General features: G+C 33.2%; 1 protein-coding gene across 10 annotated transcripts in view; it reads right to left on the reverse strand.

Annotated features, from left to right (window-relative positions):
- Window positions 1-6,725: 6,725 nt before the first annotated feature.
- Tmem135 (transmembrane protein 135) overlaps window positions 6,726-26,222 on the reverse strand; it is a 271,986-nt gene continuing 252,489 nt past the window's right edge. For all 10 annotated transcript variants that reach the window (XM_046439331.2, XM_058577358.1, XM_046439336.2 and 7 more), the window contains 7 exons: window positions 23,628-23,697; window positions 20,258-20,425; window positions 17,859-17,922; window positions 16,862-16,938; window positions 12,730-12,828; window positions 11,879-11,946; window positions 6,726-9,737 (listed from right to left, as the gene is read on the reverse strand). In XM_046439331.2, coding sequence (XP_046295287.1) covers window positions 9,605-9,737; window positions 11,879-11,946; window positions 12,730-12,828; window positions 16,862-16,938; window positions 17,859-17,922; window positions 20,258-20,425; window positions 23,628-23,697 — 679 coding nt within the window. In that variant the 3' untranslated portion in view covers window positions 6,726-9,604. The remainder of the gene's footprint in view (window positions 9,738-11,878; window positions 11,947-12,729; window positions 12,829-16,861; window positions 16,939-17,858; window positions 17,923-20,257; window positions 20,426-23,627; window positions 23,698-26,222) is intronic.

Consider the following 26,222-nt stretch of genomic DNA (forward strand, 5'->3'; position numbering starts at 1 on the left):
GTGGTTACAGATTTCTCTACATTCAGCCTGTTTGGTAAACTAGCCCAGTTAGAATTTGCTTTGGCTGCTGTAGCAAGAATCTCATTTAGTGGAAAGTGAAGCTGCAAATAGTTGTGGTATTAGCAACTGAGAAGAGCAGAAAACATTCTGTCTGATAAGCAAAATGTACATGAGGAAGAACCAATTACCAAGCCTATAGGTTTGGTGTAGTAGCATGGGCCAGAATAGAATGCTTCTGTAGAGCTTAAAAATCAGCTCAGCAATACTATCTTGTTTGCCAAGAATCCATTCCCACAGATCATCTGGTACAGAAAATACCTTCTGGCATGCAAGAACCCATTCAGTCAGGCAGTTTTGGTTCATTTGGAGTTTCTCTTGATTTTTTTTTTCTTTTGGTTAAACTATATGGCCACACTTATTTCCATGAGATCTATCCAGAGTTTATCTTGCCTAGAAAACCACAGCAAGGGAAAGAACAATGAGAATGGGAAAATGTTCCTCCTGGAAAAGATATAACAAGGATCTGAAACTTTAGATGCCATTCACACAGCAACCTTATCCCTAAGGAAAGACTTAGGGCAAATGGCAGAAAATAACATGGAAGATGCAATCTGAAATGAAGCTGGATTTAGGGCATTGGCTTCACCTTAAGGATTATTTGACTGCCACAGCACAATAATGAAGTGACTGAAAAATACAGAATTTCAGACAACTTATTTACTGAAATATGCTCAAAGCATGTTTTATTTTTTAGATTTTGTGCAGACTTATTTCCATAGGGCCTGAGAGACTGTTGTTTTTTTGAAGGACACTTGTGTGTTATAACAAACTTAAGGTTTTTCAAAAGATGAATAAAACTTTCAAAGAAGAGGTTACTGAATATTTTAGAATACGCGCAGAAGTAGAGGAGAGAACAAGAGAATTCTAAATGTTTGGAAGGAAGTATGTGACAGAAATAAAACTGAGGCCTAATCTATATAAGGTTGGAATGTGTCAATTAAAAAAAAAATGTTTTTGGCTAGAAAGTAACAGAATTCTTATGGCCTTAAGTGATAAAAGTTTGTTTTCTCAAAATGCTCAGCTATAGGTAGTTACTATTATTAATTCTTTGATTTAAGGATGTCAGATGGGTGGCAAATTCTGGTTTTCTTCCTGATATCTTAACATGGTGATTTTTCAACTTTGAACTTTCTTACTTCGAACTGTAAAATATGATTGTTAACACAGAACTAGACCAGACTGACTAATAGAAGTGTATTGTACAAAAGAAAAAGAAAAGAGCCCCAAAAGGCTTTCCTTTTGTGGAGGGAGAGGGGGGTCTAAGAGTTTCCCAGATTTTCCATTTTATCATATTAGTCAAAACTTGGTCACATGACTGCCCTCAGAAAAAAGGCTGCTTAGAAAAAAAAAAGGAGTAACACAAAAGGCCTAGAACAAGTCTGATCCTTTTCCTGGGGCTGGGTATACTGCTATTAACATCAAGGTTCTATACACAAAGAAGAACAATTAAACAGTCTGTAAGTGAGGATTAACAATGACTGTAATCCCATTTCTGAACTTTAATCCAAGTTACAGGAAGTATTCTGGTGGAGTTTGGGGGGCGTGTAGATGCCCAGATGGTTTAAATGCACCTCTAGTTTCCTAGACTCATTCATACTCCTTCCTGAGGCTTAGTGATTCCCTCCAGCAAGAACAGGCTTTTAAAACCTGTAGACTCAGATTCAGATGCAATAGAATTGCTTCCTTCCTGTAGCTTTTAAGACTTTCTTTTTTACATTATAAATTAAATTTCAAAACAAGATGATTTGGGCACAGTGTCCCTGGTTTAATTCCTAGGTCCTTGATCCACTTTGAATTTTGTGCAAGGTGAGAGATAGGGGTTAAATTTCATTTTGTTGCATATAGATTTCCAGTTTTCCCAGCACCATTTGTTGAAGAGGCTATCTTTTCCCCAATGTATGTTTTTGGCATCTCTGTCTAATATAAGATAACTATAGATAGTTACGTGGGTTTATCTCTGTGTCTCTATTCTATACCATTGGTCCACAAGTCTATTTTGGTGCCAATACCATGCTGTTTTGGTTACTATTGCTCTGTAGTATAGTTTAAGGTGTGGTATAGTGAGGCCACCTGCTTCATTCTTCTTGCTAAGAATTGCTTTAGCTATTCTGGGTCTCTTATTTTTTCCAGATGAATTTCATGACTTCTTTTTCTATTTCTATGAGGAATGTCATTGGGATTTTGATTAGAATTGCATTAAATTTGTATAGTGCTTTTGGTAGAATGGTCATTTTAACAATATTAATTCTGCCTATCCAAGAATAAGGTAGATCTTTCCATCTTCTAAGGGATTCTTTAATTTCTTTCTTTAGTGTTCTGTAGTTTTTGTTATAGAGGTCTTTCACCTATTTTGTCAGGTTTGTTCCCAAGTATTTTATTTTTTGGTGATGCTATTGTAAATGGGGTAGTTTTCCTTGTTTCTGTTTCAGAGGATTTGTCACTAATATAAGAAATGCCTTTGATTTATGGGTGTTAATTTTATATCCTGCTACTTTGCTGAATTCATTTATTAGTTCTAGAAGTTTTCTGGTGCAATTTTTTGGGTCTTCTAGGTATAGAATCCTATCATCGGCAAATAGTGCTATTTTGCTATCCTATATTAAAATAGTGCTATTTTAATATCCTATCTGTATTGCTCTGTCCAGTATTTCAAGAACTATGTTAAACAGAAGTGGTGAAAGAGGGCATCTCTGTCTTGTTCCACTTTTTACAGGAAATGCTTTCAGGCCCAAATCTCCATCATGTCAAATTAGGCCCTGACTTTCTTAATAAGACTTAAAGAATTAAAATCAAAAATCAATAAATGGAATGGACTCAAACTAAAAAACTTCTTATCAGCATAAAAACATTCAGTGAGGTAAATAGAGAACCTACTAATTGGGAACAAATTTTTACCACACGCATATCAGATAGAGCACTAATTGCAAGGGTACATAAAGAACTCAAAAATTTTAACACCAAAAAAACCAAATAACCCAATCAATAAATGGGCCAAGACACTTCGCAAAAGATGATATTCAATCAATCAACAAATATATGAAAAAACGTTTAATGTCTCTAGCAATTAGAAAATACAAATTAAAACTACTCTAAGATTTCATCTCACTCCAGTCAGAACGGCAGCTATTAAGAATACAAACAACAATAAGTGTTGGTAAAGATGGGGGGAAAGGCATACTCATATACTGCTGGTGGGACTGCAAATTGGTGCAGCCAATATGGAAAGTACTATGGAGATTCCTTGGAAAACGGGAATGGAACCACCATTTGACCCAGCTATCCCACTCCTTGGTCTATATCCAAAGGACTTAAAAACAGCATACTACAGGGACACAGCCACATCAATGTTTATAGCAGCACAATTCACAATATCTAAACTGTGGATCCAACCTAGATGCCCTTCAGTTGATGAATGGATAATGAAAATGTGGCATATATACAAAATAGAATACTATTCAGCATTAAAAGAGAATAAAATTATGGCATTTGCAGGTAAATGGATGGCACTGGAGAAGATAATGCTAAGTAAAGTTAGCCAATCCCCAAAAAAGTAAATACCAAATGTTTCCTCTGATATAAGGATGTGGATTCATAATGGGGTTGGGGGTGGAGCATAGGTGGATTAGATGAACTCTAGATAGAGCAAAAGGGAGGGAGGGAGAGGGAGGGGTCATGGGGGTAGGAAACATGGTAGAATGAGATAGATATCATTACCCTAAGTACACATATGAAGGCAAAAATGGGGTGAATATATTTTGTGTACAACCAGAGATATGAAAAATTGTGCTCTGTATGTTTAATATGAAATGTGATGCATTCTCCTGTCATGTATAACAAATTATTCTTTAAAAATAACTAGAAAAAAAGAAGAAAATTTAAAAATCTATTCATGTAAAACTCTCATTACCTTTAACACATTGTCAATTTAATAAGAAAATAGCTGCTATCTTTTCTTAAGCAGTACAAGGCCATTTGATGACACAAAACACTGAACACATTGATGGAGCAAAGTACCCATGAGTCAATCCCTGTTTTGATCACTGGCCTCCAGTGAGGTTTATAGTCACCGCAATGCTTGAGGACATTGCCTGTACTTCAATAATGAACTTCCCTTTCCTCTCTGTCCCTTCAGTAGGCCAAGTTGGGCAGTGGAGGCCTGTGGTGGAAGCCACAGGGATGTGAATGTAAAAGTTCCCCCTGGGACTAGATCCCTCTGGCTTACCTCTGAGGGGTGAGAAGAAAAAAGGAGGTAGTTTGCTTTTTACAGACTCAACACTCCTTAAAGCTCTTACCTTACCTGATGAAGAGTCAGACTGATGACTGTCTCTGAGCTCACCTTCAATTTGCCCCGAAATAAATAGGAAAACAATGTCTCTTTTTGCTCCTAAATAACTCAAGCTAAAGAAATAAATGATAAAGATACTCTAGAAAAGCACAGGTTTGGGAGGTAAAGAAATAGGAAGACATAGATAAGGCTTTAAATGTGTGCTGAGTGTTTTCTCACCCATCCATTTTGGCTCTTCATCCCATAGTAACCAGAAACACATAATGTACTTCTGCTTTATTAAGCCATTTTAGACCTCTCTCAAGGCCTCAGAGCCCTCTTGGGTGACCAAAATAATCTGAGAAGAAAATTCACTTAAGGAACTGATTTATGACTGAGAGAAGTTTAAACAACACTGAAGGAATCAGCCTCAGAAATTAACCAGTCCAAATTAAGGAAAGAGAGAGGGAGTTCTGCAGGGGCAACTTCAGATGATATAGGTCCACTGGTCCACTCTGTGGAGATCTACTTTTCAAGCCACAAAGGGATACTGAGTCTGACCAAGGTTATTATTGGGATTTTTATATCTGCGAGGACAAAAGATAAAGTCCAATATATTATCTCACTTCAAACAGATTTGGAGGAAGTACAGATGGGGAAAATATAAGATAGCAAAAGGAAAAATAAATTATTTCTTGCCCCTTAAATGAAGCCACAAGACATCAGAGTCAAGTGATGTTATAGGGCTGTAAGACACTGTTCTGGAGTTAAAGGCCTTATATGAACAGAGAAACATCTCTTTCCACATTTGTGCAATTATCCTCCATTCCATCCTGCCTAAGAAATGGAGAACTGTATTTAAAAAAATCACTGTCCCCGAAAATGTTTATTCCATCGTCATGGTATTTCCAGAGGCCCCACAACTACCCCCACTAGACTAGCTGGCATCAAAGGTTGCACTGGAGCTCTTGAGTCTGAGGAGCACAAAATAACACCAGCAAGAGAAAAAAGGTAAAGGGGTAACAAAAAGTCAGGCATAAAGACTCCAAGTCTGGTTTGGCTGGGGAAATAGCTTAGTGATAGCATGCTTGCCTAGCAGTCCCAGCACTGAGGGGAAAAATCTAAGGCTGGGAAGGAAAAAAAAAAAAAGGAGAGAATTGGGAAAGGGAGGAAAAGAAGAAGGAAAAGGGACAAGATAATTTTTTAAAGCTATGAATACCTTTCTCCAATTAAAAGTCACTATCTCAGTGTAAAATGGCATATATTATTCTTGACCACAGGCTCAATCCTAGCATACAGGCCACATTATAGCCAAGCTCCTCCACTGTTTTCAGAAGTCACAAACCAGTGTCAGTGTCACTTCTGTATAGTAACTTCTTTCATAACCACACAGCTATCACAAAGTCATCTAGGGCTACAACTTGAAACAGAAACACAATACTACACAGCCCTACAATCCAAGCCCATACCCTGATCTCAGGGTTTCTGCAGTCCCTGACCCTGCTTTCCTTGTTAATTCCACAAGAAGATATATAGAGACAGCACCAACCCTGAAGGGCTATTGAAAAGAAGCCACATGATTGGGAACTTGAAGATAGTTTAAGAACTGTCTCGTATGCCTCTACAATGAAGGCAACTTATTACTCATCACCTTCAAAGCCAGCCTCACAGGAATTATTCATTTCTTGTTCCTTTTTAAATGATTTTTAACTTTTGGGCTATTCATTTTCAGTTACCCAAATTTTCTGTGAGAGAAAATGAGGGGCTGGTGGCTCAGCAGTAGAGTACTTGCATAGCATATGTGAGGCCTTAGTCAGTCCCCAGTACTAAAAAAAAAGTTTCTTCATCAGCTAGGCATTTTATCACATGGCTATAATCCTAGCAGGTGGGTATGCTGAGGCAGGTGGATCATAAGTTCAAGGCCAGCCTCAGCAATTTAGTGAGACCAAAAATAAAATAATATAAAAAGGGCTGAGAGTGTGGCTCAAGTAGTAAAGCACTCCAAGTACAATCCCCAGTATCAAAAAAAAAAAAAGGAGAAAATTAACATTGATGAGATAAGCAGCAGCAAACAGGTATCTAAACAAGGTTACAGTTAAGAAATAAATATTTTCACCTGTGAGTACCAAAGAAAAACTTCATTGCTCCATCAAACTACCTGCTACTTAAACAATAAAAATAAATTACAAGCAGAATCAATGAATCCTTTGGCTAAGGGCTTCTCTTATACAAGAACACCTGAGTCACTGCTCCCAGTGGACAGACTCTTCATAGACCTGCCAGGAAGTTACTCAGCCACCACTACTAGGAGAGACTGCAACACAAGCCAAATTCCTTGAGAGTTAAGGACATTGATTTTATCAACTATGTACTGGCAAGGATTTAGAAACTCAGGGATAGATGAAATCCAAGCATAAACATTTTATTTTTTGTCAGCATTATCATCTAAATCAAATGTTAGCCTAGACATAATCTACAAGGATGTGTGTATTCCAGAAAATATGACAAATACCCAATGTGAGTTCCATCACAAAATACGTATTTGTTCTTGGTAAAAGTAAATTATAAAATCTGAGAGTAAAGAATAACAAAATTATAAATTAAATAACTGACTAAACAATAGCAAAAAAAGTAAAAATAATAAAGTAGATATAAATTGAGTGATATCTATGTTAATAGAGCAAGAAAAAAGTTACAGAATCCAATACAGAATTCATAAAAAAAAGATAACAGAACCAAAGATATTCTTTCAGAAATGTTTCAGAATGGACACAAAAACTATCTGATGAAAAAGTTGTACGAATCTAACAGATTCAAGACAACTATCTTGCAACCTCAATCTTTACTTAGTTGGTACAAGTTATAGGATTTTACTAATACGGGGAATAGCAATGAAACGACCAATTTACTACTGCTCCAGATGCACTGTTCTTCACTCTACGTAAAGATATTGGAAAGACTAACAGGCATATATTTGTTTACTACTATCAGTCTGGTAGAAATTTACTTGGACATGATTTCTTGAGAATTTAAATGATTTTAAAAATAAAAACATATTTTGGAATGGAGAGGTCTATTTGACTTTATTTAAGATGCCAATACATTGTCAATCAATACCTGATTAGTTAGAGGTAGAAAGACATTTTAATTGTCTTCAGGAACACAAAGTTTCTTTGTGTTTGCTTGAACAAGTATACTTTTCAATCTGCCATAGTGGAATCAAACTGGACTTCTTGATTCTTGATTCCCCACTGCAAATTAGTTAACCATTCATTCAATCTATACATTCACCACTATATTCTGCTTCAGGATGGTTATTTTGTTTTACATTTTATATAAAATAAAAATATGATTGCAATTTGTTGATATATGTATACATATACATATATATTGCAGAAATGCACCTTAACCAGCAAAATTCTGCTAAACAATCATAGAAAATTTCAATAGAATGTGTTTTTCAATATGATAGCTTTTTAATGGCAATGAAAATAACAACTTATGGATTTAAATGTCTATGTTTAACCTGATAGGAAAAATATAACAAACATAAATTCTGAACAGGGAAAATGAGGTGCATGCTGGTGCTTCTCAGTGCTTTAATACTTCATGTTTAAAAAGTAAACATAGTACCAATCATCATTTTGATTCCAGTCAATAAAAACTTAAAACTACATTAATCAATTTTGAAGTCTGAAACCAAAATGATCCCTTACCAGTATTGCCAAATGGCAAGTCTACTCTAAAAAGTTATTCACAATGAAAAATTTTGACCCAACTAAAGTGACTCTCGTGTTACCACAGTACTAGAATCTACCTTTTTGTTGGGTTTCAATTTGTTATAACAACAAAAGACAGGATGACATAAAAACAGAAGTAATACAAGGCTTAATAAAATTTAATATTGGGGATTATGCATTTTTAACCTCTGGATAAAAATCCCTTTTGTAACACAAATTCTACTGCATGATTTACCATGGCCTAAAAACATTTTAGTAACAAAATTATATTCCAAAAATAGCATCACTCCTAGATTTTACATTCCCTGTAGATATCACAATCACTTTAAGCCTTTTATTATCTTAGAAAAGTAAAACTTTTCCCTGAAAAACTGTAAATAGCAATCATATGTTCATCAGTTGTCCTGAATTACTTTCATCAAGAGAAAGTGACTACATTTTGTCACTTCTTTATTCTAGAGTAAAAAGGATGACAGTGGTTTCTGAAAATGAAGTTGAGGAACATGAATTAAATTAGTGATGAAAAACTTTTTAACAACTGCTGGAATTTTATGTTGTTTTAGTTGTAAAACATCTATTATCTAAGTGAAACAGTTGACAGGGTAAAACACTGCTAAACTTCGCAAAACTTCTTTTGTTCCACAGGATTTTGATCCTTTCTAAAACAATGGCATACAAACTGAGTTATAAACAATTCAGCCTCTATAAATGACAACAAACACAATATATCTATAGGAGGTTTAAAAGATTTGTTTTTAAATATTTGTTTTTAAATATTCAAGTGTAATGCTATTGTAAAAGATTAAAACACATGTGTAAATTTTCATTTGTTCCTAACCTGCCATTAGTATGTAGGTTTACTGGGCTGCCAAACAGCCCTCCTACTGGTCATGGAGAGAGATGGTGTTACTAGTTGAAAAAAGAGCATGGATACCACGACATTTACCCCAATGGTATAAAACCCATCTTTGCATCCCTGAAGTAAGAATGGCCACTTTTCTCCAATTACATTGCTCTATACTAAAGCAGCATTGTATATGGAGAATTCCTTCAAATCTATAACATTCTACTACTACAAATACCAATTCAAAACTTAAAAATAATCACAGACCAAATCCACGTACCCGTGATCCTTTGTAAATCCTAAAATGAGAAATATTCTTAGTTTAAACCAAGAATTATATTGGAATGAACTAAAGACTCTTTTAAGTAATTTTAAGTGTACTCTTGTTATTACATTTCTATATAGATAATTCAATATCATTTGTGGACATAATTTAATCAATAATATATCACAATGTCAACCACTACAGTGATCCAGAATCAGATTCTGGCTACAGAGGAAGCTTAATTATTAAGCAACACCTTCCTAAAAAGCTTCTGTATTTCTGATTGGTAAGAAAAACAAAACAAAACAAAAAAGCTCTCTCATTGAAATAACACTGAAGTTCGAGCTGGGCCCCCTTCTTTGTATTCAACATAATTAACTCTTCAGGATATAATGATGAAATATAGTCACATTAATAAATTATAGCCATCTTCATGAAAACTCTATCGGCAACTCCGGTTTTACAACTGTATATCTTGGATCCAATCTGGGGACGAAACCCTGAAAGTGTTTAGATGCACCAGTACCAAAAACATCCAGGGCTTTTCGATTCATGACAGCAAATCTGTAAAAAAGAAGAAACAATGAAGAAGTATTTAAGGAAGTTTATAAAATAAAATTATTTCCTTTATTTGACTTAGTTTTCATGGAATGGGAAAACAGAAAGGGCTAACCAAGATTCACTGTCTAATATTTAAAGAGATAATCCCCCAATCTGAAACCATTCATATTACGTTATTTCAAACCCTTCTAGACTTCTTTCCACTTAAGTATGTCAAATAGAAAATTAGGTTCATTTTTCTGATGAATGAAATCAGAGGAAATTAAGAAAACAATGAATGAGCTAACATTTACCAATGAGACAAAAGTGTTAGATATAATTTCTCTCATAATTGAGAACATAATGTCCTATAAAAATACATCCAAAAATGAAAATATTAAACGACTAAAAAGCAAACAGCATCAGGCCTTCCAATTTCTAACAGATATAAAAGAATAAAATATATCTTCGTGTTATACATCACCTAACTTAAGAAATGCTTTTAAAAGACACATTTAACTAATGCACAGGATGGACTTTTTGTGTCTCAGTGTCTTTTCACAAGTTTTTCCTGTCTGAAGGAGATGGCAAAATGAAGTTAATTTTGAATCACTGGCCAGCATCAATATTTCAAGAGCCATTAAATGTGACTTTTACTTCTTTTCCAAAGTAAAGTAAGTTCCCTTCCAAAATAATTACTAGGTAAAACCATTAATTTTCAAAAAAACTAAACACCCAAAAAATTTGATGAAACAATAATAGTATGAAAGATACATAATGTCATGGCTGAGAAGAATTCTGAAGCCAGAATGTCTGGCTTATCCCCCAGCTCTTTTGCTTGGTAGCTGTGTCACTCTATCTAACATTCCTGATTCTCAGTTTTCTCAAATATAAAACTAGGGAGATGATAGCACTTATATGATTAAATTATTTTAAGGAATAAGTTTATATATGTGTTATATGTGTATATCTTGAAACTATATCTGGGACATGGTATGTACTATGTTAGCATTTATATTAATCTTAATGATAGTAAAATTAATAGCAGCTATGATTTAGTGAGTGCCTAGTAAGTGCTAAGCACTACTATGAAATCTTAATTTTCCCACAACCATACAATGCATAGGATATGCTTTGGATATGGTTTGCCCCCTAATGGTTAGTATGCTAGAAACTTAGTCTAAGTGTGGTGATGTTGAGGCAGTAGTAGAACCTTTAAGAGGTATGGCCTAGTGAAGTATAATTAAGAGATGGGAACTCCACTCTCATGAATGGTTTAATGCTAGCCTTACTGAATGGATTGGGTTCTGTAGGAGTGAATTAGTTTCCCCAAGAATAAGTTGTTATAAAGTAAGGCCAAATCACATGCTTGTCATGTCACCAGTTCCCTTTCTGCTTCTCCACCACATTGTGATATAGCCTGATGGTCCTTACCAAAAATGCCAGCACCATGCTATTTGTACCTGTCAGCTACTAAAATCATGAGCCAAACAAACCTCTTTTTCTACATATGTAATCCAGCACCAGGTATTGTTATAGCTACATAAAACAGATTAAGACAGTATGTGTAATTGCTTCATTACAAAGAGAAAGAACATTAGGTTCATGAGGGCAAATAAATTTCCCACAGAAAAATCGTTAAAGGTACCAAAGCTGGAGTCACACTCAGGTCTCCAGGATTCCAAAGCTCATGCTCTTCCTATTAGGTCCAGCTTTCTCCCAAACAATCAAATTTAGATTAGGGGAAGAACAAGAACAAGGACTAGAAGGAGGAAGAGGAAAAGAAGGAGAAAAAAGGAAAGTAAACTTAAAATATCAGGCAATAGAAGATGGTTACTGAAACCAATGAATTATTAGAGATGAACCCTTTTAATGAATCTGTTTAATATTTTTAATCAAAAAGAAGACATCATTATAGATTGGAAAAGGTAGGCTAAAGTATTTATGGAGCTACTAATTATCAGGCAGCAAAGCAACAGGATATTAATCCAGAACTTTTAAAATATCTAGAGTATTATAAGAATAGTCAGAATAATGATCATTCAATATTTCTTATTAATTTGGTCATTTTTGATTTATATATAAATACCAACTTTGCCACTGAAAGAATATTCCTTGAAGGAGACAGAGATTGATAATCTTTTTATAGATTTTTTTTTCCTTACCTGCCCTTGGTGAGCCTTAAAAGGAACTTCCAGTAAGACGGTCGCAAGGTCTGAACTTCCATGACAGCCTAAGATTATTCAATTTGAGATTTTTTTTTAAGTAAATACAAACATCTGAAGTCTTGAGCAATACTTTTTATCTCTTTATTGCTCATTGTATTTTTTAAATGATAGTGATAAAAATAATAACAACATATTTAAGTCAATATCTTTGAAGAATATTTATTAATATGCCTTCAAATAGAAATGCGGCTTTGGGAATAATGATTGAGTAATTTATTATTATCAGGAAGCATTTACTGAATACCCATTAGATAGCTATCTAGCTGACACTTCACTGATTTTAATGAGTTTATTAATATATCAGCATTCCTATAATAAAGCGCAAATAAAAGCTCTCCCTAAAATTTTGCAACAGCCCTTTAAACCATTAACATCCATAATAATAATAACAGACTTAAAAAGATGAAATAATGCTTCTGCTAAACTAGTTCTTTCCCCCTCCCCATTCTCTGAGTAATGCTGGGGAAGTGCAATAATTCACATTTTACCCGTGGTATTTTTTTTCTTCAGGAAGGATAATTAAATTGGGGGCATTCTAACCTTGGTTCTGGAATAAGGATTTACCTACAGATTGCACACTTTTTAAACCTAAAAATTGATCTGTTCATAAAATAGTGTCTGGCCCACTAAGTTAACGTTTAATGATTTGAAACATACAAGCTATCTTGCTGAAAAAACAAAAAGTATAAAACGTAATGTTATGTTCTCAGGCTTTTATTTTTCCCCCTCTGGCTTAATGTAAATTATAAACAGAAATTTCTATTTCTCATTTCAAAAGCTATACTTACTGCCTGGAAACAAATTGCTGTAGAGATGGAATAGATAATAGTATCTGCATGAGGAAAATAGGGAACCTTCCCTGCTTCAATGCCTTTGAAATACATTGTCTGCAAAATAAGCATAATGCAAGAGTTATATTAAAAACATTAAAAAAGCACTAACAATATAGTTGAATGATATATGCCCTCTATCTACCTACAGCTGTTTTCTATTTATCTGAATCCTAACTCTTTCAGAGCTCAAATCATGGTATATCTTCTGTGACAACAATAAGTGTCAGCCCTTCCCTTTCTTTCATTCCTCACTCTAAACTCTAGCTTCAAGCAGCAATAATTTTCTGTGAAATTCAATAGCACTTTATTGCTACTACTTTTATGTCACTTATTCTTCAATGCTTTTTAAAATAAGTCCTCCCTTCTTCATTAGATCTGTTCCTTCCTTTGTTCAGGCAGTAAACATTAATGGTGTCAACTGTATGCTGAACACAATGCTAGGAACAAGGGATTTAGAAATGGACAAAACATAATGCATAAAATATCATTAATGCACTATGATGAGAGCTAGAAAAGAGTTATATATTACATATTATTTGGCTCCCCAAAGTAGGGAGCAACCACTCCTCTGGGATAGAGGACCAAGAAGACTTATTAGAAAGACAAAATTTAAGTAATGTTCTCCTAACCATTTGCAGTGAATTTATAATTGCTATGGATTGATGGCATTTATGATATAATAAAATGACTTAATAGAAAAAAATAAATTTTAGAAATACAGAATTGAACCATACTTGCACTCTGAGACTCGAAGACAACATTACTCTGTCAAATAGCTGTAAAAGTTCCCCAGTGTTGCCAAGCATGATGGTACATGCCTGTAAGCCTAGACACTCAGAAGGCTGAGGCAGGAGGATCACAAGTTGGAGGCTAGCCTGGGCAACTTAGCAAGATCTGATATCAAAAATAAAAACTAAAAATAAGGCTATAGATACAGCTCAGTGGTAGCTCTCCCTTGAGTTCAATCCCCAGTACTGAGGGGAAAAAAAATGGCAGCGGCGGGGAGGGAGCTCTTCCAATGCCTACTCTGTATTACTGTATTACTTTACTTACCTTGACATGCTTGTCATGGAGAGGTAATAAATGGTTGACAAACTAGCACTAGTCAGCATACAACACTTTTAATTGTACCATTTTAAAGATGCATGGGATCAACAATTAGATAAAAGAAAAATGGCATGAAAGTATATCTCTGAGAGAGAGAGAGAGAGAGAGAGAGAGAGAGAGAGAGAGAACACTACCAACAAATACACATGTCTAGAACAAGGGAAAATTCATAGAAAGGGCTTTCTAGTATACAAAAAAAGTTAAAGTAAAATGAGTGATGAAAATAATAAAGCAGCCCAATTTTTGTATTTTATTTAGAGACAGGGTCTCACTGGTTGCTTAGCACTTCACAGAATTGCTGAGGCTGGCTTCAGTAAATATATGTAACGTATTAATAGGGGTTGGGATATATAAAAAGCATAGGATATGTACAAAGTTACAATGTACTTAAGAAACAAGATAAGCAGTCATAATGCTGGCCATCATTTTGAAAGCTTTTAATATAAAATTTATTTCAATCATAGAAAAAAAATTGCCTATTACACCATTTTAACTAATTTCACAAAAAGCATAAATAATCATAAATTTTTCATTTTCTTTTAAAAATTCCTTGTCAGTACACTTTACATGACAGTTTGTTTTTCCAAGATAAGATATGCCTGATGACATAAGATACAAAGTGATACCGTTGCTTGGCTTAAAAAACTAGTCACTTAGGAAGCAGCTGTAAAACACCTGTTACAAGCTGGATCTCAACACTGGCTTCCTCCTGTATCCAAGAATATAATTTGCTATCCAGGAGTTAGTTAATATTTCTTCCTTTTCTTCTCTGTTCCATTAGCAATTCTTATCATCTCTATTACCAAACAAACCATATCTGTGTACTTCTTTCTATCCCTACACCTTCTATTCTGAAATGAGCCAACATCTTCTGCTAAAGACTTTGTTCTCCAAGCCTTTACTCCAAAACTCTAGGCATGAAATTGAAACAAACAGGGGTTTCAAGTCTGGATTTGAAGATGATACTCCTGGTTCTATCATTTGCCTCCCTTTAAAATACTCTCCATATAATATCCAGAGTGGTTATCTTAAAAATGTGAATTAAATCATGTCATTTCATGCTTAGACATGAACTGAGAAAACAACCAAATTCTTTATCCCAGGTTTTAAAATACTAGCTTCTGCCTGTCTCTCTAATTTCGTTATGTATACTTTCTCTCCTCTTCTTCCCCTGTTGTTCTTCTTCTCCTCCTCTCTTCTCTCCTTTCTTTCCTTTCTCTCTCCCTCTCCCCCACTCCATGCATATCTGTGCCCCCCCCACTTGCTCCTCATGAATGCACCCATACATGCACACTAACACACTTGGGAAAAGCAAATATGTATTTTTTTAATGTCATTAGGAGCACAGATTTTCAGCGTGAGATAAAACTTTATAAACGTCTAACAAGTAAAATAAAATATATAATCTTAACTTTTACATGGAAATAGCAATAAACTCCAAACATATTTTCTCTCTCTCTAAAAAGAAAGGAGGAAGAAAAGATTCTCTAGGTGTGTTTACTGGAAAAACCAAGAAACAATGCTCAACCTGGGCAAAAACGCTAGTTGAAGCCTCTGAATATCTTTTCCCAGTAAAAGAAATTAGGAACCATTGGGGGAAAAAGCTGATTCAATGTCTAAGACAGAAAATGTCTCAGATGAGCCTAAAATATCTTGTTAAAAAGATATTTTAAAAATCAAGAAAGGGATAAAAAATAATGGCATATGTCAAAACAAACAGGAGTCAACTTAAGGAGGCTCTCCAGGCCAAAGACTGGGACAACTTGAGCATAATGAATGTACTGGGTTAAAACAAATCAGATACGCAACTCACTTAGGCAGAATGCTAAGGTACTAACTCATTCTGAACACTGATAAAGAAAAGTAAGCAAGCATTTTATCTTCATTTCCTGAACAAACTATTTCAGAGTAGCCAAATACTTAAAATGGGAAAGATTTTTTTTTTTTTTTAGAAACATTCTTGCTAATGAATACAGTAGAAGTAACAACAGGTTATCACAATTTTGCAACACTTAATGAAATAATGAACTCCAGTAATGATCATGTATGGCTGGTAAAACTATGAGGTGAAAGGCTATTGGAAATCTTACATAGGCTCTGTGTATACCTGGACCCATTAGTCAATTTAGTATCAATAGAAAGACAACCAGACATTTTTGTAACTTTTAATGTGATACAATGAATGGGAAGTTTATCCACAAAGAACATGTAAAGTACTTCTGCCACTTACCCTCACTTCTAAAACTTGAACTTGAATTTGATTAAGCCTTTAGATCTACTTAACAATTTATAGGAAATATTTGAGATAAACATAATAAATAACATCAGTGAGAATTCAATCAGTAAAATCCAAAATGTGGGAAATTCCATGAACTAATGATCTAGATTTTCAACAAATCAATGGCAAGAGATTAAAAAAAAATGGAAAAAGAAGGAGGAAAAAAATAACTATCATAAATTAAGAGACTGCATTTTTGATTCAACTAAAGATATCGCATAAAAATATTTATAAGATAATCAGTGAAGAAGAAACTAATTAGATATATGATAATATTAAGTTTTTTGAAATGTAGGATTATAGTATTGTGGTTCTACTTGTATGATAATGTTGATTCACTTTTAAGAAATCTATCCTGAGTTTTTAATAGGACAAAATGATACAATGTCTGGGATTTGCTTTAAGTTAATTCAGTACCTGAGAGTTGAGGAGTATAGATGAAAAGAGATTAGCCAAAAACTGAGAATTGTTGATTTTGCATGATGGATACACAAAGGTTAATTATTACAGTATTCTTTCTACATTTGTGTATATTTGAAAATAGCACATGGAGAAAATGACTGTAAATACTTTTAAAGAATTAGAATTTGCTTTGGTAGTGAAGTTATATATTTGTGCTTAAAGCAGTCAGAAGTTTTTTTTTTTTTTTTAAAAAAGCTTTATATCCTCTGGAACTGTTCATGCATAAAATTGTTTGCTTACCTCTACCAGTTTGGAAGCTAAATACATGGAAATTGTTGTGCTTTTATAAAACATCATTGATATACCCGCCAAAAATCCTGAAAAAACAAATATGAAAAAACTGTTAAGATTACAAAGTATTTCTTTGCTATTAAGTCATCAGAAATGTTAATTTATTCAAATAGTTCAGAATTAACTCACTCCAGCATTGCTTCTAGATACAACACAATTAAGGACAAAAATACACTTGATGACATTAAAATGGAGTGAGTTCTTATCACATATTCTAGATTAAAGAAATTAAATTTCAGAATTAGGAACAAACAGTTCTGATTTATGTGTGACAACTACTGCTTAAAACAGTAGTCTTTTTTGGTAAATACAACATTTTTAAAATAACTTTTTAAAGGCTATTGGTATCTCTGATCTTAAGTGGGAGTGTTTATTCATCTATTTTCCTAGCAGCTCAAATTATTTTATTTTTGTGCTAGGGTCACACTTTTCTACAGGGGTGGGATGTGAAAATACTAATAGTAGGATTATTACTAATAAATATCTGAAAAAAAATCTCACTTAAGAACTACATATATTTCAGTTTAGAAAATAATATCTATTTTTCATTTCTATAAAATGATTAAAGTTCCTTTCAAATATTATTAAAATATGTCATTTTCCATTGGCAAAAATAAAATTTAAAAAAATCTACTTAAACTGCCATTAATCACTTATATAAGATTTTAAGTCTTTATGTACTTTTCTGATACATTCTTTAAATTTCTAGCCTGTCGTAGGCAGATCCAAGTCATTATATTGCAAGCAATATAGAACAATAAATGGCCAGAGTGGCGGATATGTTTAGCTCACAGACAAAATATTTGGGTGAGTGTCTTGGGAGGGATTCTATTACAATAGATAAAAGAAGATACATAAAAATTAGATGAATTTGGAAGCTATTTCCCATTTATTCTTGTCACTGATTGATAAAATTGTAATCATTCTCTTTTAATTATTGCTTTACCAGCTATAATAGCATGTAGTTCATCATCCAGGTTTCTGATCCAACGCAGAAAGCAACTAGTACCCTGTATTGAGGGGGAAAAAATATAATGACTTCAGTTATTTCTAAAAATAAAATTGCATGATTGCATGAAAACAACAACCATTAATGTGTTTCACTAGATGATTCATTAGATGACCCTGGAGACAAACTTGTGGTCTTATGTAAATTAAACTGACTACAAAGATTGGAAATATTATGAAAAACAATCTGTTATAAAGTCATAGTTCTAGATAGACTCTAATAAGAAATTACATATCATTTTTATTGAATTAATAAATGGTATGGCATCAAGTTAAAACACTTCTGCTTAGCAAAGGAAGAAAGAGTGGGAAAGACAAGAGCTACAGAATGGGAAAAAAATCTTTGCTGGTCACTCTTCCCACAAGGGATTAATAACTGAAATATATAAAGAACTCAAAAATCTTAACACAGACACACATTTACACACACACAAATAAACTAATTAATAAATGGACAAATGAACTAAACAGTTCTCAAAATAAGAAATTCAATGCCCAACAAATACATGAAAAAATGTCCAATATTCTAGCAATCAGGGAAATGCAAATCAAAACTACATCAAGAATTCACCTCACTCCAATTTGAGTGGCTATCATCAAAAATACAAGTAATTATAAATGCTAGAAAGAATGTGGGAGAAAAAGAACTCTTGTATACTGCTGATGTGATTACAAATTAATATAACCACTGCAGAAATCAGTATGGAGGTTGCTCAAAAGACTAAGTATAGAATTACCATATGACCCAGCTACACCACTCATTGGGATTTTTTTTAAAAGAATTAGTCAGCGTACTATAGTAATACTCATGTTTACAGCAACACAATTCATAATAGCTAAGTAAGAAAGTAGTCCTGGTCTGTCAACAGATGGATGGATAAAGGGTCAGTTCACCAAAGAACAGAAATTAAAAAGTTTATTATTTTATAATAGTTACAATATTATAGAGATCCTAGTGGCATGGAAAATTTGTTTTTAAAACTCGCATATGGCTTTAGAATACAAAAAGTGAGTATATTCCATGAGATCTTTTGGTTCAGTTTCATTTTCTTTAGTTTAATGACTTTAGTTTGTATTTACAAATAAGCAAATAAATAGTATAAGAAATGAAAATCAAAAAGCAAAATAAAACACAATGCACATTAAGATAGACTAGATGGGAGAGAATAATCAACCTAGCACTAAAAATGTTGTAAATAATACATGTGTAAACATTTATGAGTTTTTGTTAAGAATAAATACAAATATTATAACATGAGAAATTAAAAAGAATGTGAATATAAACATGTAATTACCAGTAATTTATCCTTAACTCTTGCATGCTCAAAGAAATTAGTAATGCTTCCTAGTCAAACCATATTGAATATTCTTTAGTATTAGTTAAGATTTCATAACAAGTGATTATTTAGAGTTCATCTATAGTTGGTTACTCTTTTCCATTACAAAATACTTTTTCCCACCTACCTTTTATGAGCAAACTTTTCCTTAAAATGATACATAACCATTTTATTTATAATAAATTAACTCAATTTCAATTTTCCCAGCATTAATTTTTTCAAAGAAAAAATATATACATAATATATGTATAAATGAGTACTTAAATCATCTTTAACATACTTTATAATTTAGAATATATTTAGGTTTTGAATTTAAATTTTAGATATCTAATAAAATAGGTCAGTAATATGATTAATATATTAGTAATTCCCATTAACCAAAAGGCAATTCATTACTTAAAGCTGAAAGTACTGTGTCAAGAATTATCTTTGTACATGGGTTTAGGTGTGGGTTTATATACCTTTGTGTACATTTATAGGAATATACAGAAAGAGGTAGAAGAATGTTAACTCTTATAATTTGTGACAATAATAAGAAGAGTGAGTATATACAGAGTGAAAATAAGATTGTTTATGTGTTATAATAGAAAATCTTTATGGATTCAGTCAAGTATTGATATCAGCTAGAAGGGTCTGAAATATGTATAAATTAATAAAAGTAGTAAATGTAATTAAAAACCACAGACCAGCTATATAATCATTTTTGACACTGGAAATATCAAGAAATTCACATTGTCAATGCATTCAAAAAGAAAAAGAAATCTTTGGTAACTGTAATATTATATGTAAATGAGAGTGTGTTCCCATATTCAAGCATGTTAAATATCATTCTAAAAGAAGATATTTCTAAATATACTGTATATTTGGTGTCAATATATTTATGAATATGCTGAAAATAAGTATTAAATAAAATGATAGTTGAATTAAAGCCATATTTCATTCTTAAAATAACCATGTTGTTTATTATCACATTTTTCTTTTCTCTTCTTAAAAATCTTACCTTGTATATACTAACAAAAGAACCAAGAAAAGCTCCAAGCTGGAAGTTTTCTTTATTGTAGAAGAGAGAAAGTAGCCGGGATGGCTTTGTAAACAGATGCCTAAATGCAGAGGGGATTCGCAGGCAGCACTGGATCAAGTATCCCACGCTAAACATTCTGATGAAACCCTATAGAAAATTGGGAAGAAAACTGATTTACAACCAACTTTTGAAGTTTGATAAAATATGATTTTTACCATCTCAGAAGCAAAGTCAAACTCATAAATATTTAATATCACAGAAAATTTAAAAACAAAGCCTTAAACTCTCAAATAATAATTTTAAAATAAGTGTCTTAAAAATAAGAGTGAAATCTTGGAGTGAGTATATTTTATTTGATTTAAAAAGATTTTAAAAGTCTCATAAACTGGCCAAACTTGACTATGCACCAAAAATCCATTTCTTGACATTTTGTTGACCATAATCAGTATTTTAAATTTCTAAACCACAAATGAGTTTAAGAAACAAAAGCACTGGAATTAAAAAGAAATGTCTCCCAAAACCAAATGCTTCTGGGAATTTTAACAGAAAATTGTTCTTAATCATTAGTACTAGTAAGGATTCTCTTGATAAAAATTTTTTATTATTTCTTTAGACCTTTGGTACAAAATTTTTTCAATGATCAGATTAAAAGAATATCCTAGGGAATATATAATTGTGTCTGTGTATTTTATTCCTGTGCTCATGTGCATCAGACTAAAACATTGCTAGGGAATGGATGGTCATTTTGAGATATCCTAAACTAAAGCCAGGCATAGTGGCGCAAACTTGTCATCCCAGTCTGAAGCAGGAGGATTGGAAGTTGTAGGCTGGCCTTAGAAATTTGGGGAGACCCTGTCTCAAAATTAAAAAATAAATAAATAAAAGAGCTGGGGATGTAGCTTAGTGGTAGATCATTCCTGGGTTCAATCCCCAGTACCCTTCCTCTCAAAAAGACATACTAAACTAAACTTGATAATACATTGTAGTATGGTCTCCCATCCCCTTCGCTTCTCACCCCAACTGGCAAGGGAACATATCTGCATTCCTAGCCTTGCTTCCTTAATTCCAAAACTCAGATTTGTATTTTCCAGATTGTAACTTTCTTTTCTAGAAAACATTGAATTAGTATGAAGAAGTATCGGTTAATTTACTTGAGCCTACCTAATACCTGTTTGAAACATGGAAAGTAAATTAGTAGATCAATTACTGTGAATTATCATGCATTTTCTTCATTGAAAGTGCCTAGTATTTGTTTAATGCATAAAATGGTCATGCCTTTATTTTGTCATTGATAATCTTATAATGTTAACCTAGGGATTCAGGGATCACAATCACATGACAATCTTCTGATGCTATTTCCAAAAAAATTAAAATTAAAAAAATAATTTTTTTGAAAATCCACTCATCCACCCTTTTGTATATTCAGAAAATATTTGCTGAACATCTACTATGTGCCAAGCATTACACTAGATGCTGAGGATGCAGTGGCAAAAAAAGATATAAAAGCTTCTGACTTTCATGGAGTTTCTCATGCTTGCTATAAAAAGAGAAAATATGTAAGGAAACAAATGAGCATAAAATAACAGTCTATTTTACATTAAGTGGTAAAGGAAGGCTACTGAGAATGTGACTCTTAAGTAGACCCCAAAGAGAAGAAGTAGTATGAGAAAAACATTTCAGACAGCCAAGCACAGAGGCATTAAAGAGTTTGTAAGTACCAAAAGGTGAACCAACAAAGAAGAGGGTAAGAAGAGTATGGTGAATTGAGTAAAATATAGTTAATATGAATATTAATTAATTAATATTAATATTTACTCAGGGATATGATTTAATATGTTGTTTTACTATCTTTGTGGAACAATGAGGTTCACTCTCAAAAACTTTTACTGTATTCATGGTGTAAATGCCTCATCCACAAGTCTCCAAAGAGTTTTACCTTCATGGATATAATATTCCAACTTATACATAAATTATCAAATATTATAATATTAGTACACATTTGAAAGAATCACTGCTTGGTAATTGTCACTTATTTTCTCAAAAAAAATTTAATATCAACTTTCCCAACTCCAAATTTCTCAAAATACCTCTCTGATTCAATCAGAATGCTTCTCTCAGTTCCTCTCCTGAATTCTCCCCTTGAACTACAGTCATGCTTAGTTGGAAAGAATAACCTTCAGGAGATGATAGCAGGTTCTGAGACTGCCAGTAATGCTATCTCATTTTTTTTTCTTCACTTTATAAGTGTGGCAAGGAAATCAAATTTGTAAAGAATGTATCAAAAACCACAGTGCACTGAAAATATATTCTACTGCTTTTACTCCTGGTCATATCTTTTGGGATTCTGAAGGTAAGTATGGGCTCAGGTCAACAGCATTGTCAAGGATGGGCCAGAGGGCATTCATTCACATTCATAAGCACTGATGTGAGGCAGACAGTTTTTCTGCAGGAACCATAAGGAAACTATCTTTTGGGGTGTTATGCAATTCAGCTCTTCTCATCATCAGCAAATGGGGATTGGACCTTGCAAGAAACAACATCAACTTTTAAAAACATCAGAATTATTAAGAGCACCATGCAAAACTAGGGAACTTGCTGTAGGTGGTGTTCCCTGTGCCAGGCTAACTGCAATGGTAAGTAACTTTCTTCCAAGAGGTGGTAGTGATGGGAAAATGGAGGTGGCAAGTAGGGAGTAGTTTTAAACTATTGCACAAGCATAGTAGGCAGTAGGGAATTAATTACACCAGTGGACATAGCTAACTTTCTTAACGTAGAGCAACTGAGGACATGATCCAATTAGCTTGATGCCTTTTAAAAATGTAATAGATTTATAAGTTCAAAACAAAATACCATTGTATCAGATAGTACACAGTGTATACAAACTGATCCAGATAGCAAATTATACAGTTCAAGGACCTGTTCTAGGATATACTTCTAATAAGTATATATTACCAAGTACACATTTTAATAATTTTTCTTTTTTCTTGTTATTTTTACCTCATCATCTTTTTTACCTCATAAGTTTTAGATGAGTTAATTTTTTTTTTTTTTTTTTTTTTTTTTTGCAGTGCTAGGGATCAAATCCGGGGCCTCCCATATGCAAGTGCTCTACCACTGAGCTACACCTCTAGCCCAAGATAAGCTAATTTTAAAATTGTTTAATTAAGGAAGTAAATATTAAAATATTAAATATCATTACCTATTCTCGTATGTTTTTCTTACTTTCTAGTCAAATGCAAAGAATGTTAGTAATTATTAATGTCAAATTTTCCATTTACTTGGAAATTATTCCCTAAGTTATTTTTACATATTTTACCCAATAAGAAAGTAGATATATTAATATACTTACTTTAATGCAATAAGAGATACAATTATCTTCATAGTGTTTGCAACATCTATGCCTTGGTCCATGCTTGCATCTGAAATTAAATCAAGAAAAATAAAACTAAACTAATCATAATTAAAATATGTATGTACACATGTGTATATTTGTAGATCTGCTTAAAACTTTCTAAGGAAAAAAAAGAAAAAATATCTCCACTTTTTCTAAATGTATGTAAATTTTGTTCTTTTAGGACATACAGAAGGAAGGATAACAATATTTTGGTTTTTTGGTTGTGTTTACCATTTGACACATGTATAAAATATGTGATTGTAGTCAAAATACTTAATGTGGAATACAAAAGTATTAGTATTTTTGACACATTATGAAAAATATGTAGAGATTATCTCTATATACTGCCAAATCTTTGGAAGCTTTAAATGGCTTAATGCATAGTGTAACGGTCATAAATCATCCATGAAGCCAGTACTTGAGCAAAAATCATAATGAGAATGTGCTCAAGTTACAGAAATTTATACTTAATTATATTTGAGAGAAAACATATGGAAAAGAAATATGATACAGTATTAGAATCAAAATGCAGTTTCTTAAAAATAAATATAGAAAAAAAATCATGTGGGAATTCAAAAGTAGGTTATTTGTGATTTAACTGTAAATTACTTATCCCTCTAGTGCTTAATATAAACATTTCTGTTGAGAGAACTGTTCAGAACATACTCATTTTAATTATTTGATGTATTACTGTAGGATTATTTATTCACCCTTGGTGTAAAGAAGTAAGTAGACTAACATGGGTCAGCAATTTCCTTTCTCTCTAAGAGTCATGTTCCAAAAGAAGTAGTCCTTATCACTTCTTTCAGACTAGTTAATTATTTCCATGGTTGAAACATATAAACACTTTCCCATTGATAATAAAAACTTACAGAATAAAGTTCTGGCTCTGCACCTTTCTAATCCCATTTAACAAATTGATTAGTGAGGTCTTCTCAGAAATTCATTTCTGAACTGCAGCTGGATTATATATGCAGCCTTTTCTAGTCAAAGGTGACAGCAACAGTTCATACTGACCTAAGCCCTTATGTTATTAGAATGATATGACCTATCTGGTCATGTGAAGTGTTGAGTGATTAAAGCTAGAGGTGTAAAAAGAAGTGAATTAGAGAAGGACTGCCTCATGCAAACCATCACTCTTCATACTTCTAAGAGTTCTCTTCAAAGATATTTCAGTCTTTGCTACCAGAGCTGAACAGAAATGATTAACCTCTCTTTGCTAGTGAAGTTAAATGCTGATTTCTACTAAACTGTCATCCTTAACCACTTTTTTAAAAGGGTTAAAGTCTGAGGAGTAAAGATTTGTTCCCAGGGTGTAGGCTCCCTATTTACCTCTCTTATTGTTTCTTTTGCTGAGAAAAAACTTTTTAGTTTGAGTAAGTCCCATTTGTTGATTCTAGTTATTAACTTTTGTGCTATGGGTGTCCTATTGAGGAATTTGGAGCCCGACCCCACCGAATGTAGATCTTAGCCAACTTTTTCTTCTATCAGACGGCGTGTCTCTGATTTGATATCAAGCTCCTTGATCCATTTTGAATTCACTTTTGTGCATGGCGAGAGAAAGGGATTCAGTTTCATTTTGTTGCATATGGATTTCCAGTTTTCCCAGCACCATTTGTTGAAAATGCTATCCTTCCTCCATTGCATGCTTTTAGCCCCTTTATCAAATATAAGATAGTTGTAGTTTTGTGGATTGGTTTCTGTGTCCTCTATTCTGTACCATTGGTCCACCTGCCTGTTTTGGTACCAGTACCATGCTGTTTTTGTTACTATTGCTCTGTAGTATAGTTTGAAGTCTGGTATCGCTATACCGCCTGATTCACACTTCCTGCTTAGCATTGTTTTTGCTATTCTGGGTCTTTTATTTTTCCATATGAATTTCATGATTGCTTTCTCTATTTCTACAAGAAATGCCGTTGGGATTTTGATTGGCATTGCATTAAACCTATAGAGAACTTTTGGTAATATCGCCATTTTGATGATGTTAGTTCTGCCTATCCATGAACAGGGTATATTTTTCCATCTTCTAAGATCTTCTTCTATTTCTCTCTTTAGGGTTCTGTAGTTTTCATTGTATAAGTCTTTCACCTCTTTTGTTAGGTTGATTCCCAAGTATTTTATTTTTTTTGAAGATATTGTGAATGGAGTGGTTGTCCTCATTTCCATTTCAGAGGATTTGTTGCTGATATACAGGAATGCCTTTGATTTATGCGTGTTGATTTTATATCCTGCCACTTTGCTGAATTCAAAGAACTCAAAAAATTAGACAATAAGAGAACAAACAACCCAATCAACAAATGGGCCAAGGACCTGAACAGACACTTCTCAGAGGAGGACATACAGTCAATCAACAAGTACATGAAAAAATGCTCAACATCTCTAGCTGTCAGAGAAATGCAAATCAAAACCACCCTAAGATACCATCTCACTCCAGTAAGATTGGCAGCCATTATGAAGTCAAACAACAACAAGTGCTGGCGAGGATGTGGGGAAAAGGGTACACTTGTACATTGCTGGTGGGACTGCAGATTGGTGCAGCCAATTTGGAAA

The sequence above is a fragment of the Marmota monax genome, unplaced genomic scaffold (genome assembly GCF_021218885.2).
Source record: "Marmota monax isolate L192 unplaced genomic scaffold, Marmota_monax_Labrador192_F-V1.1 WCK01_AAM20220418_F8-fsc00096, whole genome shotgun sequence".
NCBI lineage: Eukaryota > Metazoa > Chordata > Mammalia > Rodentia > Sciuridae > Marmota > Marmota monax.